Genomic DNA, 11,964 nt, shown 5'->3' on the forward strand with positions numbered 1-11,964 from the left:
TACACATACGTTGGCAACAACAGTAAATGCGTAGTTTCTTGTTAGCCGCCTATTGAGTAGCGCTCTAGGTTTCAAAAACTCCCAAAAAACATGTCTTTGCCAAAACAACTGCTGAATCAACACTGCCATACTGTGAGGACCGAGAAATCAATGATTTTAGAAACTACGGTTAGGGCTTGGCTGCGCATGAATACAAAAAAGGCCCTAATGAGAACTGAGACACGACAAACGCGAAATGGCGGCAAGGAAACACCCAAATGGTGAAATGACGTTGGATAAAGAGTCTGCCAACGAACTGCTGACATTTGTAAGTCCAACTATAGTTTTTGTTTGGATTTTATGAAGTGATTGTTCCATCAAGACTGGCGTTTTCTCGTTGGCTTATTCTGATATACTGGTCACACTCTGAAACGCATTTGTCTTTGTAGGCTACTTGCGATTTCTCCGTGGATGGGTCGAGACAGCTCTATATGTTTATACCCTGCACCAAAGGGTGCAGCCGTTCAAACAACTGGGGCTTATCTTATTCTATTAGTCTAAGAATGTTGGATATTCAACAAAATGTATTGAACAGATTGCATATAGGCCTACTGAATAAAAAACGTCCAAAGGCCCACTTGTATTCATTTAGACTATTCATTTATTCGAATCACACTTCGTGTTATATTCATTCATGTCACCTTCTGTCCTGAAAAAGGCGAGACAAGGAAACTTTCAGCTCAGAAGTATAATGTCTGCGACCTTTTAGGTCAATGTGTGAAAACAACTGGGCCGATTTCTTCACCTTTTCGGAAACCTCAGAAATGTGTTGGGTCCCAATATGAGATTCAACTCCCAATAACAAAACGGCCCTGTAGTTTTCGCACAGTAACATGATACATGTATGTTGTCTTTTCCACTTCCTTTTCTCAGTGAGCGCTCATCCGACAGCGTCCACCCGTACAGAATATAGGGTTGGCGGTGTTAAACTACGATTTAATTCATATAGCAAATAGTAACTTGTAAATAGTTAGAAGCTCTACAACAATCATTATTACGTTTTTACGCTATGAATCATGTGGATGTCTCTTGGTATTGAACACCACTTCTGCTTTTAGATTGCACGATTCAACCAGGTGCTGAATACTACTGAGGTGTCCCAACCGACTCAACAAGCAGGTGAACTTTACGATAATGGGCGTGCCAGTCGCCAAGTTGGTCCAGAGGAAGATGACGAACAGCAGAAACAGGAACGGAAGGAGACCCTGACCATGAAGATGCCGGGATACGGAGCTCCTCCACCTAGCCAACCTAACAGCGCGTGCATGACACTGACAATGCCCGTCCAAGCGAGCCTCTCGACAAACTCCACGCCACGGAACAGCTCATGTGTCCTCAGTGAAATGTTCACCACCATGGACTTCAGTAGGCCAAACTCGCAAAGAAGTTCTAGTTCTCACCCAGGGGTGCAGCCGTCTTCGGCCCGGGAAAGTTTTGACAGTGGAATAACAGAAGGCGGGTTGACCAGGAGAAAAGCGGTTAGTAGTCTTCGTCAGACCAACACACTTTACTGGGGAACACTCATAGAAAAAAAAAGCTTCGAGCATGTTGTCATGTTCCCAGCCCAGCTGGACTTGCAGTCCGGACACGTACAGAACAATCCGCGGTCTCGTCCCGCTCCCGATATATAACATGACGAAAGCATCCCGCCGCAGGTACGGGCTAAGTACCTAACGCATTTGGCTTGTCATCTTGCAATCGTCGCTTTCAGCTCAATTTGGCATATTCATAAAAATGTCAAGTTTCTCCCCCAGTCATCTGGCCGAACTAGAATCCACCAATCACTTCCTCATCCACAGGCAGACGACAGACGACCTGAATCTGCTCCCGGGACGCGCCAAGTGTCGGTAAGGGATTACTCAGTCCGATTAACGTCGCCTGCAACCTGCGAATCCTCCCAAGAAGTGGACCCTGCGACCAGCCAGTCGAACAACCCTCTCTTGACCGAGGCGGCAGTGCCAAATCCAGTCAGGGGAGGAAACATTGGCACTATCGATCGCGAAGGTACGGTTGGCAGGCGACAGGACAACGCTTGGCAACCTCATCAGGCTCCATCGGTCCAGTTCAGTCATCAGGTCGGTGTGTTGATTAAGAATATATTAGTACTCCGTAGTGCATTATGCAGTTGCCATATTTTGTCTCAAATTCGCTGTAACTATCCTAAAGAATCCGGGATGTGGGATGGGAGTGTCAGACATGCGTGGGAAAACGTCCTGTCGTGTTTAATGACGGTCCACAGCGAGAAACTTAAGACCGGCTCAAAGCGTAAATATACAGTTATTATTTGTTTCCGGTCCGGGGAGCTTTCTATCTGCTTGTGGCAGAACCTCCCTTGTTCATTCACTGTGTTTGTCTTCTCAACAAGCCCCGTCAGAGACCCTTCCGCTCTCCATCTATCTTGGGACCCCTGAGCTGAACGACAGGCGCCACCGAGAATAATGCATTTTAGACTAACGTTAGACTTTAATCATTGGTGATTTCCGCCACTCTGAAGACACTGTTACTGAGGCCTTTTTCAAGTCACAACTGCTAATGGCAGATAGTTCGTTCTTCGTACACAGCCCGAAAGAAACGGTAGCCAACAAAATGATCGCGAGGCACTCATGAAGATTTCTGACCGAATCACAACCATCGTCCAAGGCTTGAAGAAGAAGCCGACGTACACGTCGGAAGAAGTCAGGTGGGTGAATACAAAACTTTACTCATTTTAAAATTTCTACAGCAATTTTGATAACTCTCTCTTGTTTATAGCTGACCGTGAATATGCTTTGAATATAAAAAACGTTGGTTCCAGGGTAGCACAGTCTCAAAATTCCCTCTGAAAATGTTTGGAATTGCATGCTATATGCAGATCGCAGTTCTCTCCGCCCGTCAGGAAAGACTCCCAGTCTCACGTCTTAGTTTATCCTCTGCCTAATTTATGTCTGCTGTTATATTTTCAGGACAATTTTGGAAGAAATCATGGAAGAAACACCAATCGTGTGTAACAAAAACCGCCAGTGCCGTCGTTCCAAAGGTCACATCCACCGTAAGGCCATGTATCTCGAAGATGGCCAATGTGACCTCAGCGCCAATGGGAATGCGACGAAGCAGACAGCGAAACGACCATCTGAGGAGGCGTCCGCTGCCTTTGGAGAGGAAGAGGTGGGGGAAAACAAAATCATGACAAGGAATAAACGACAGAAGCCTAGGAGGCTTGATGACGATGAGTCGTGCGCATAAACACAGATACAGAGAGAATCGAGCAGGACGTACAATCCGAGTGGACTCGGTTGAATGCGCAATGAAGCTGTGAATTTTACACTTTACTCCGGACGCAGTTGTGGACCGGCCGCGTCCTGTCGTCCGGTACGAAGGAAAGACGATCAGGATGAAAAAATGGACTCACGTCACCCGGGGAAAAACAGAATTGTTGCTTTCTGACTCTGGTTACAGTTTTTAGAATCGAGGTTAACAGGGTCAAAAGAAATAGTTTTTGGCGCCAATGATGTCAGCACATGGCGAATTTGTTCTAAAGTTCGAGTCGATACCCTTGGAATCCATTCTGCCGATGCTAACTGTGCCGGCTCAATATGATATCTGAAGGACTATCCATTGGATCTTGGAGATGGGCTATTGTTATTGTCCTTTCTGTAGGTAGGCCTATGTTGCAGGCAGCATAACTCAAATATCTAAAATCTAAATAACAAAGGAAAAGAAACGCATTATAAAAATAAAATATAAAGTAAAAAGAAAAATGTTGTCCACAACCGGATTCGAACTCGCGACCTTTGGATCGAACATCGGCTTCTGCCATTTCTGACGAGCGCTCTACCAACTGCTCTAATGTTTCTAAGACGTCTGACGTCATGTATTTGTCGAAATCTGATTGGCTGAAAGTCCCTGTAAAAATGTACAATGAACTGCCCGAAATGTTCAGGAAAAAAAATTCGCTAGCGGCTTGTGTCATTCCCCTGTTGGGGACTTGCAGAACTTGTTGGCTGTGGTAAACGAGAAGTCTCCGGTCTTTCACAACCGGCGGCTGGTGTGAGCTTCTTGACCCTCAAGCCGATTAACTCTGATTGTTCAGAATGGGCGTGAGGGGCGAAACAGTCTTCCGTCTTGAATGACTTGGGCCCCATGTCTTTCATGACATCGGCCCCTGTCTCTCACAAACTGTTGCGGAACGCAAGTTGTAGGTTTAAGGCAGTATCTAAAACCCCATACCACATACCCGCATACCCACATGCCAATTTTTTCCAGGTTGGGCAATCCAATGACGGCTGAAGCTTTTATAATGAGCCTGGCAAGATTGGATCACTCATTTTTAGTTCGTCTTACCCAGGAGACAGGAGTGGTTAATGGACAACCCATTAAACAACCCATAATTAACTTTTTGTGTACAGGTTGATTTGATGGAGTATTGTTTTTGGTGTTAGTTTTATTGTGATAGTTCAAGATACTAATGTAACTTATTCAGGATCATCTCCAAGAATGAGAGGTTTTCGGGTTCGACTCTCAGTCTTACCTTTTACTTTGTTTGCCTTATCGTAAACTTGTATTTGCACCCAACTCTGTATTGTCTTATTGCACCTTAATTTTTGTTATCTGTACAACGGAAAGTAGTACGAATAAACATATATATATATATATTAAGTGACCCGACCGAATCAAGTCTGATATCATGCTATCAAAGTTGGCAATTGTATTCTGTTTCGAATGATTGCAGGTTTCGAAACTGAGCGCCCTACGAACGACGAACTACAAAGTACGAATATCTGTCGAGTCATCAAGTCCTCTATCTGCTAATTGATTTACACGACACTAAACCATATTTTATACTTGGTTTTAGAAGGAATTGGGAAATGATTTTTTTTAAATCGTCGATAAAATGCATTCACATCGTCTTTTGGCTTACGGAACCTGCCTAATGCATTTTCACAGCTCAGCATATGTACATGTACAAGTATGTATGATCATGGGCAGAACAAAGGTCTCGCTTGAGCAGATAACTATACCAGCCGGCCTGGTTCAAGGGGGTGCCCGGATGCTCCGTCTTCAAATGTATTGTCTTTGGTCATGATCGGTCGCGGTTGATTTGAACGCCAGTCGGTTGGTGTGTGAGGTGCGGAGAACATAGTGGGAACACTTTCTCCGATTTCAAACGTAAAAATGCCTTCAAATTTTCCGAAACAAATCAAAACGGCTGCAGCAGAAGGTAAGGCACAGTATCTATTCCTGATAAAGGTATGGGTTAGTTTCAAAGGGTTTTTATTGTAGAAATAGTCATACAATCAAGGCGGGAATGAACTGCGCAGTTTGAAATTTCAAGCCAGACATGTTGAATTATGTACATCACTGCACTTCATGTACATGTTCAACGGCAATTTTAATTGCCATCCCTAATCAAATACCATTTGCTCAAAGAAACTAAAGGCGCAAGTCCAAGTCATGATGGTGAAGATGGAAGTGATCATGTTAAATCTGCGAGATCCCGTCACTGCTCTTCTATCCTGTGGTGTGGAAATCTCCACTGAATTCATGAAGGTTTGTCTAATTATATGTAAATTGACGTAAACAGTTCAACAGTTTTAAATTCAACAACCATTCATTTGGCGGCCACTATCCCGACTGTGGTGTAGCACCCGACTGTAACTGGCATGAAAAGGGGATACGCTGGTTATGGATGTCAGATCGTGGTTCCCTGACATTTGCAAACAATTTCACTGGACGTAACCCACGCGGCGACACCAAGGACCGCTGGCTGATCTATTGATATGTTCGTATAGGGTGTCAAAGTCGGAGAGAAGAAGAGCCACTCTTCTCTTGTAGGGGGTTCACTTGGAAGTGTTTGCATTTGTTAGCCTATAAACACAAGATTTTAATCCTTCAGTCTTGGGTTTGGCGGAGAGAACTAATCTTACATAAGTCCCAGAACAATATCATATGTCTTTATGGCAATATTTATTACTGGGACCCAGTACAGTGCCGTTCTATCCAATATTCCTGGGGCTGTTGGAGAGGCTTCTTGTCTAAACAGTGCCATTCTGCCCCCTCTAAGGCATACATTGGTAACTAATGAATTGACTGCGAAATGAACGCAGTTGAACACAATGTGAATAATTCAGTCTCGGTTTCGCCGAAAAGAAGGCGATATGTTACTATTTGATAACGTATATGATCATGATAATTAGGAGACCCTGTGTGGGTGTTTGATCCAACATACTTTGATGTGATTGGAGATGGAAGTTTGCCACAGTGCCTTTAAAGGTAGATGATAAATACAGCATTAGTATGCTACCTGGTGCTATTCTGATGGACCGTATTGCCAGGAAAACTAAAGTGGCAAGTCTATAGTCTTAATTCACGTTGCGACTGTCCAAGTCAAAGGCAAGTCTTGCTGAAAATTTATTGGAAGTAAATCTTGATCTTTACATGTATGTGTTCCTGAATTTGACCATTAACTTGATCTGTCTCATGATTTCAGAGGTGACTGACCCCTCGGCCCATGAGGTGTGAAAGCGAGAATGATGAGTGCCAGTCTTCAGAATGACGAGGTGGCAGTGCCCAGTCACATCACAATCACATCAACATTATCAGGATGATCAGGTCACAGATCGCCGATACTTCAGGGGAGTCGGCGGAGGAAAGATTCTGGTGTAAAAGCAGAAAATTTCGGGCAGTACAGTGTACATTTGTACACAGGTTCTCAGCCAATCAGAATCCGATAAATCTGTGTCGTCATCGGGGCGTCATCATGAAACCGCTTAGTAGAACTTGCCATATATCAATAGATATTTCTGTAAAAAGATGCTTCAAATAACACTGTTCTCAGATCTCCAGCTGTTCTTTCTTGTGACATGCCTGATGCTATTCCTGATGATGAAATATATGTATAAAGTATTTTATTGAGTATATTTCTGGTGTGTTCACTGTTGCAATAAATCATACAAATCCTGAAAATCTTTGCTTGTATTGTTTTGTGCTAATGTTACTCAAATTTGAAGCATAGGCTACAGTATCAAAATATACTGGAGGAAGACCATACACATGAGGCAGTATCGAAAGACAAGTCTCATTGCAGAGAAACATATGTGTCTTTGACACATTGTAAACAATAAACATGATATAGATAATAAAAAATGCCCAATAAAATGAGTTTGAACGATGGTTTAAACCCCATCATCGTCCCGCTTTCCAACCTCGTCGCTCCACGCGAGGACTGTACATCTAGTATTGTAAAATAGCTACGCAAACGACATGGACGCAAGGTAATAAATTTGGTGCTGAAGTCGTGTAGCGGAATACGAAAATGTGATTTTTTTCTGGAAGAGTAATTTTTTATGATTTATTTGGTTGAAATACATCTTATCGAAGGTGCAGAGATATCTATCGAATATACGAAAGTGACCATAATGTTTCACTCCTCGTATGCAACCCAAAATGCGTTCGATTGTGCCGCAAATGTTGTAAGAGTTCGTCTTTTGTCAACAAAAATGTCCACACAAAACTGAAAATGTCCATGAATCATCATCGTAATACTAATACTGCACATACTGTCATAACTGTCACTGTGTCGACTCTGTCTGCTGTAGGCCGACATACTAGTGCAGGCAGTGCATACAATAGTGCATTCATGCACTCCTACCTTAACCTTGTAGGCTTGCACTATTTATTTGTCCAGGCCCAGTGAGATTTGATACTGTAAAGAAACCTCCCTCAAGTCCCTGGGTCTGGTCTGTCATCAGATTCATTTGAGCATTCAATCATTTCTAATTACTTTCTTCCAGGTTCCAAGTCAGTCGGGATGACTTCCTCTACCAGACCTAAAACTGCACAGGTAGAATCCGCTGAAAAAGGAAGCTAGGCCTACCGTATACCGCACAGTATGGACCTACACGGTTACAGGCCTTGCGATCCAAATGAAGGGTCTCAGAATCCTCCTCCAAGTGCAACTACTTCAGCTGAAGATCACAGCGGAGTTAGAACAACAAATCAGTCGGTTTACTACCCAACCATGCAGCACAACCTTCCTCATATGTCAAGACAAATGACCCAATATGACCTCTTCCCAAATTTCAATCCAGGCAGCTTGGCTTTCAATCACTTCATGTATAATTTAAATCAAGGTCAAGGCCACTATCCTTATGAGAGTCAGATGAATCCCATGTCTTGGGGCTCAGGCTTACAAAGCAATTTGAGCCATTCAGATGACCGTGGAAGCAAATATGTTGGCAATGGACCTTCAGCTGACTTTGAAGTGGAACCTGATCAAATGAATAGGACATCTAATTTTCAGTCTCCAAGTCCATTGCCGCACACAGTTAGTTCCCCAAATGTGAACTCTTTTGTCTACCCCATTTCTGCATTTTCATCTAATGGACGCACACAGCAGAAACGGCCCAGGAAACATTCAACGGACAACTCTGACAATAGTGATTTTCCTGGTACTGATATTATGCCTCCTACAACTCAGTTGCCCAGTTTTTCTAGTGCTTATTTACAAGAGATGAGCACACAGCCTAGTGGCTCCGGATTGGGATATCTCAATCAGACAAGAAATGGTTCTAATCATAGCGCCGGGACCCCTGATAGGCTAATGGCAACCAGAGACGATAACATTGATCCAGGACGTGGTCAAGCATCGTGTATGGAGTCTAAGTTAGATACAAGTGTCAATCTTTCTAAAGAAATAAAGGGTATTTACGACCACAGTGAGAAAGATGGTCTGATTTCAAACTCTGATTCAGATGGTGGATTGTCTGGTGAGGACTCTGATCAAGACCTTAGTTCAAGTTCTCTTACTTTTAAAGTTGAAATGGAGTCGAATGTTTCGTCTGATGAGGAAGTGGAAAACTCTGAGAGCGATGAGAGCAGTCACACTGATCCTTATTCGAGCCTAACTGACCAGGAGTCTGCTGTCAAGGCGAGAATGTCCAGTGAAGGGAGTGGAAGGAAAAGACTTTGGAAGAATGAAAGCTTGGGCTTGTCATCCGGTTCATCAGTGGGTGAAAGACCTAGTAAAAAGGTGAGTTTTGGGAGTGTCACAGGAACTGGAACCACTGCAGCATATTATCTTTCCAAATGGTAGAAATCTGAACACCTCATTTAGATCTAAGACTAGTAATGTGTCAGTAATATGGTTTTAGAATTGGCCGTTTTGGAGAAGAGTGGCTCTCAAAAGGAGGAAGTAATGTACAGACAGCAGTGTCTCTTTCAATTAGTGTTTTAAAAGTGTTTCAAATTGAATGTTTCAGGTGACCAAACATCACGTGAAGCTTGATCGAGGTGGGAATGAAGTCTCTCTAGACCTTCTGCCGATCAAATTAACTTCAGAGGCCAGAGCAACGCAAGGTGAGAAATCTCTGAGTTGACGGAGGGGGGAGTTACAGTATATGGTTTACATTGACCACTGCTTTGTTCATCAAGCAGATTGCTGTTTCCATTGATAACATACTGTTCCTTTTGTCTTCCAGGAATTGATGTCCCTATCATGGAGAAAAACCTCTCAAAGACAAAGAAAAAACCAGGAAAGGCGAAGACAGGTCCTGCTGTGAAGAAAAAGAAACGAGGCCATTCTGATGTTCCAGTTGTCAGTTTTGTAGACAAGTATTTCTACTGTGGACACTGCAGCTGTGAGTTCAGGAACTGTGAAATATTTCTGCGACACTATGTTGCCTACCATGACGATTTCTTCCCAAAGCTTTTGCGGAAGGTTTACACGCTTCAGATGTTGAATTATGATATTGAGGAAGCAATGAGTCTTTTACTCGAGTGTAAAATCTGTGAGACTTTTTTCGCGACTGAAGAAGAGAGGACGATGCATCTGAATAGCATACACAAGGATGTCAAGTGGCAATGTTTACGGTGCGGGCTCGAGTTTGGGGTCTTGCATGAATGGAATGATCACCTTCTGTATCACAGGCCCGATCAGAAATATAAATGTCTGAGCTGCAATGAGGAGTTTGACTCCGTACGGATGGCGACAGAACATTATAAAGGGAGCCATGATTATGAAGAGGAAAAGCCTGTCTATGGTGAGGGTAAACGAGACAATGAGACCTTGATTAAGCTGTTGTATTCAGATGATTATGGACAGAAGTGTCCGCATTGTAACAGATATTTTGATATGTGGAATTGGACCGACGCTTATGGCCACAAGAGGAAATTTCTCGCGGATGACCCACGGCCTTTCAAATGTGTCTGGTGTCCGAAAACCTACTTACACAATGAACCATTAATTCGCCACATAAGGGACCACCCACCCTTTTCCTGTCCACACTGTGACAATGTCAAATTTGATCTGAAGTCAGATTTACAGCTTCATTTGATGACACATTTGGGACAGCAAAATTACATTGTTTTCAATTGTAAAATTTGTGGGAAAACGTTCAGTCAGGGCCTTGATTATGAAAAGCACATGAATTGTCACTACGGCAAAACATATCCTTGCGAACACTGTGAGAGAGCATTCATCACCAGGCGCGAGTTGAAGCTCCACCTATTTAATCATTCAGAAACTAAACCATTCATTTGCGACACTTGCGGCAAGCAGTTCAAAGAGAAGCGCCCCCTATTGGAGCATATTCGTATCCACACTGGTGAACGGCCTTTCCAGTGTGAATCCTGCTCGGCCGATTTCCCGACTCGCTCACAGTTACGACAGCACCGGAAACACAATCATGAGGAACGCAAATTTAAATGCGACAAGTGTGATTGGAAGTTTCCGAATGCGTATTTATTGAATCGTCATTATAAGAAACATACCGGGAATACCGGTTTCCGCTGTGAAGTCTGCTTTAAAGACTTGTATGATAAAGTTCAATTGGAGTGGCATATGAATACTCACACAGGTATCAAACCGTTTAAGTGTCGTTTCTGTGACCGCGCTTTCTGTGCCGGGAAGAGTCAGTACATTCACGAGAGAACAATACACAAGGACCAGGTCTTGGCAGAGAAGTTTAACAGCCGTTGAGTAACCTTGATTCTCATTCCGACCTTGTACTAATTTTGGACTAATTTAGAGCATTTTTGGTGGGGGTTATCTCCTGATTGGGAAGAATATGGGTGGTTACCTGACTGGATTTACAGCGGAGTTGTAAAGCAATTGGTGGGGGAAGTGGTGCTTGAATGATATCTTTCTAGTCGGCAAACTATATTTAAAATCGTTTTTGTTGCAGATTGTGGTTTAAAGTGGTCCTGCCTGGCCATTCTGGTTGTGATTGCCGGATGAATGGAGGTCATAATCAAACACCATACATATATATCAATCAGTTGAGAGTTTTCATCAAAGTAGGGGTAATATTGTGCACACCTTGGCCCGTTATTGGACCTACTTTTTGACAGCCCTCAAAAATGAACATTTGTGCAATATATTTGAATTGCAAAGAAAAGTCCACTTAAAGGAGATGGATCACAGTTTAAGAAGCCTTTGCTTTAAATGTTGTGGTGATTATTGTAATATCAATAAGGTTGTACTTTCACTAGAATAAACGCATATCATTATGTATTTGAAAAGAAATTGCATTTTTCTTGTCTGTTGTTGTGACATTGTCCTTGGTGTCACCTCAGCTCTCAATTGATCCTCAGTGTGGTATAAAGGAGACTTTATGTGATGAGTGGAGCATTTTCTTGCTTCAAGACTTCCCCTCTCAATGAAAGATCGTCTACAGGACACGGAGACACATCAGTATTTCCTTGAATATGGCTTGCACTCTGGAACTGTCAACCATGCAATTATCTAAAGAGTTTTCCTTCAAGGCTGCTTGTCCATAGACAGCTCTCTTGTGGCAATGTCTCCATGTCTCTGTTGCTTGTTCCTTGGTACACAACCAATGAGAACGTCACATAAGCTAAACCAACACTCATTTTGTATGTGGCACATCACTCGCAAACACGCGACAATCTATGGATATGCATTCTTCAACTACTCTTGGTTAAATACAC

General features: G+C 43.0%; 2 protein-coding genes across 6 annotated transcripts; both read left to right on the forward strand.

Moving 5' to 3' along the window:
* The first annotated feature begins 215 nt into the window (after window positions 1-215).
* LOC135494624 (uncharacterized) lies at window positions 216-4,678 on the forward strand. Of its 2 annotated transcripts, XM_064782762.1 has the most exons (5): window positions 216-307; window positions 1,098-1,517; window positions 1,839-2,114; window positions 2,601-2,719; window positions 2,982-4,678. In XM_064782762.1, the coding sequence occupies exons 1-5, from the start codon at window positions 236-238 to the stop codon at window positions 3,259-3,261; spliced, it is 1,167 nt and encodes a 388-aa protein (XP_064638832.1). In that variant the 5' UTR covers window positions 216-235; the 3' UTR covers window positions 3,262-4,678. The 2 variants fall into 2 exon arrangements, with proteins under 2 accessions (XP_064638832.1, XP_064638833.1); XM_064782763.1 differs by lacking the exon at window positions 1,839-2,114.
* Window positions 4,679-5,031: 353 nt separating this feature from the next.
* Window positions 5,032-11,539, forward strand: LOC135494863 (zinc finger protein 888-like). 4 transcript variants are annotated; one of them, XM_064783171.1, is made up of 6 exons: window positions 5,033-5,236; window positions 6,506-7,487; window positions 7,809-9,046; window positions 9,276-9,372; window positions 9,495-10,055; window positions 11,199-11,539. In XM_064783171.1, exons 3-6 carry the CDS (start codon window positions 7,907-7,909, stop codon window positions 11,249-11,251), a joined length of 1,851 nt encoding a protein of 616 aa, XP_064639241.1. In that variant the 5' UTR covers window positions 5,033-5,236; window positions 6,506-7,487; window positions 7,809-7,906; the 3' UTR covers window positions 11,252-11,539. The 4 variants fall into 4 exon arrangements, with proteins under 4 accessions (XP_064639238.1, XP_064639239.1, XP_064639241.1 ...); XM_064783168.1 differs by having other exon boundaries at window positions 5,032-5,236; window positions 9,495-11,539; XM_064783169.1 differs by having other exon boundaries at window positions 5,032-5,236; window positions 6,506-7,395; window positions 9,495-11,539.
* Window positions 11,540-11,964: the final 425 nt, after the last annotated feature.

This window comes from Lineus longissimus, chromosome 10 (assembly GCF_910592395.1).
Source record: "Lineus longissimus chromosome 10, tnLinLong1.2, whole genome shotgun sequence".
Lineage (NCBI taxonomy): Eukaryota > Metazoa > Nemertea > Pilidiophora > Heteronemertea > Lineidae > Lineus > Lineus longissimus.

What these genes read in the sequence shown, in the direction of transcription:
- LOC135494624 (XM_064782762.1), top strand. Translation starts at nt 236, where the DNA reads ATGGCGGCAAGGAAACACCCAAATGGTGAAATGACGTTGGATAAAGAG. An exon ending in CCAACGAACTGCTGACATTT is followed by an intron (nt 308 to 1,097) that starts GTAAGTCCAACT and finishes TTCTGCTTTTAG; the next exon opens with ATTGCACGATTCAACCAGGT. An exon ending in CGGTCCAGTTCAGTCATCAG is followed by an intron (nt 2,115 to 2,600) that starts GTCGGTGTGTTG and finishes CTTCGTACACAG; the next exon opens with CCCGAAAGAAACGGTAGCCA.
- LOC135494863 (XM_064783168.1), top strand. Translation starts at nt 7,907, where the DNA reads ATGGACCTACACGGTTACAGGCCTTGCGATCCAAATGAAGGGTCTCAG. An exon ending in GTGAAAGACCTAGTAAAAAG is followed by an intron (nt 9,047 to 9,275) that starts GTGAGTTTTGGG and finishes TGAATGTTTCAG; the next exon opens with GTGACCAAACATCACGTGAA. An exon ending in AGAGGCCAGAGCAACGCAAG is followed by an intron (nt 9,373 to 9,494) that starts GTGAGAAATCTC and finishes TTTGTCTTCCAG; the next exon opens with GAATTGATGTCCCTATCATG.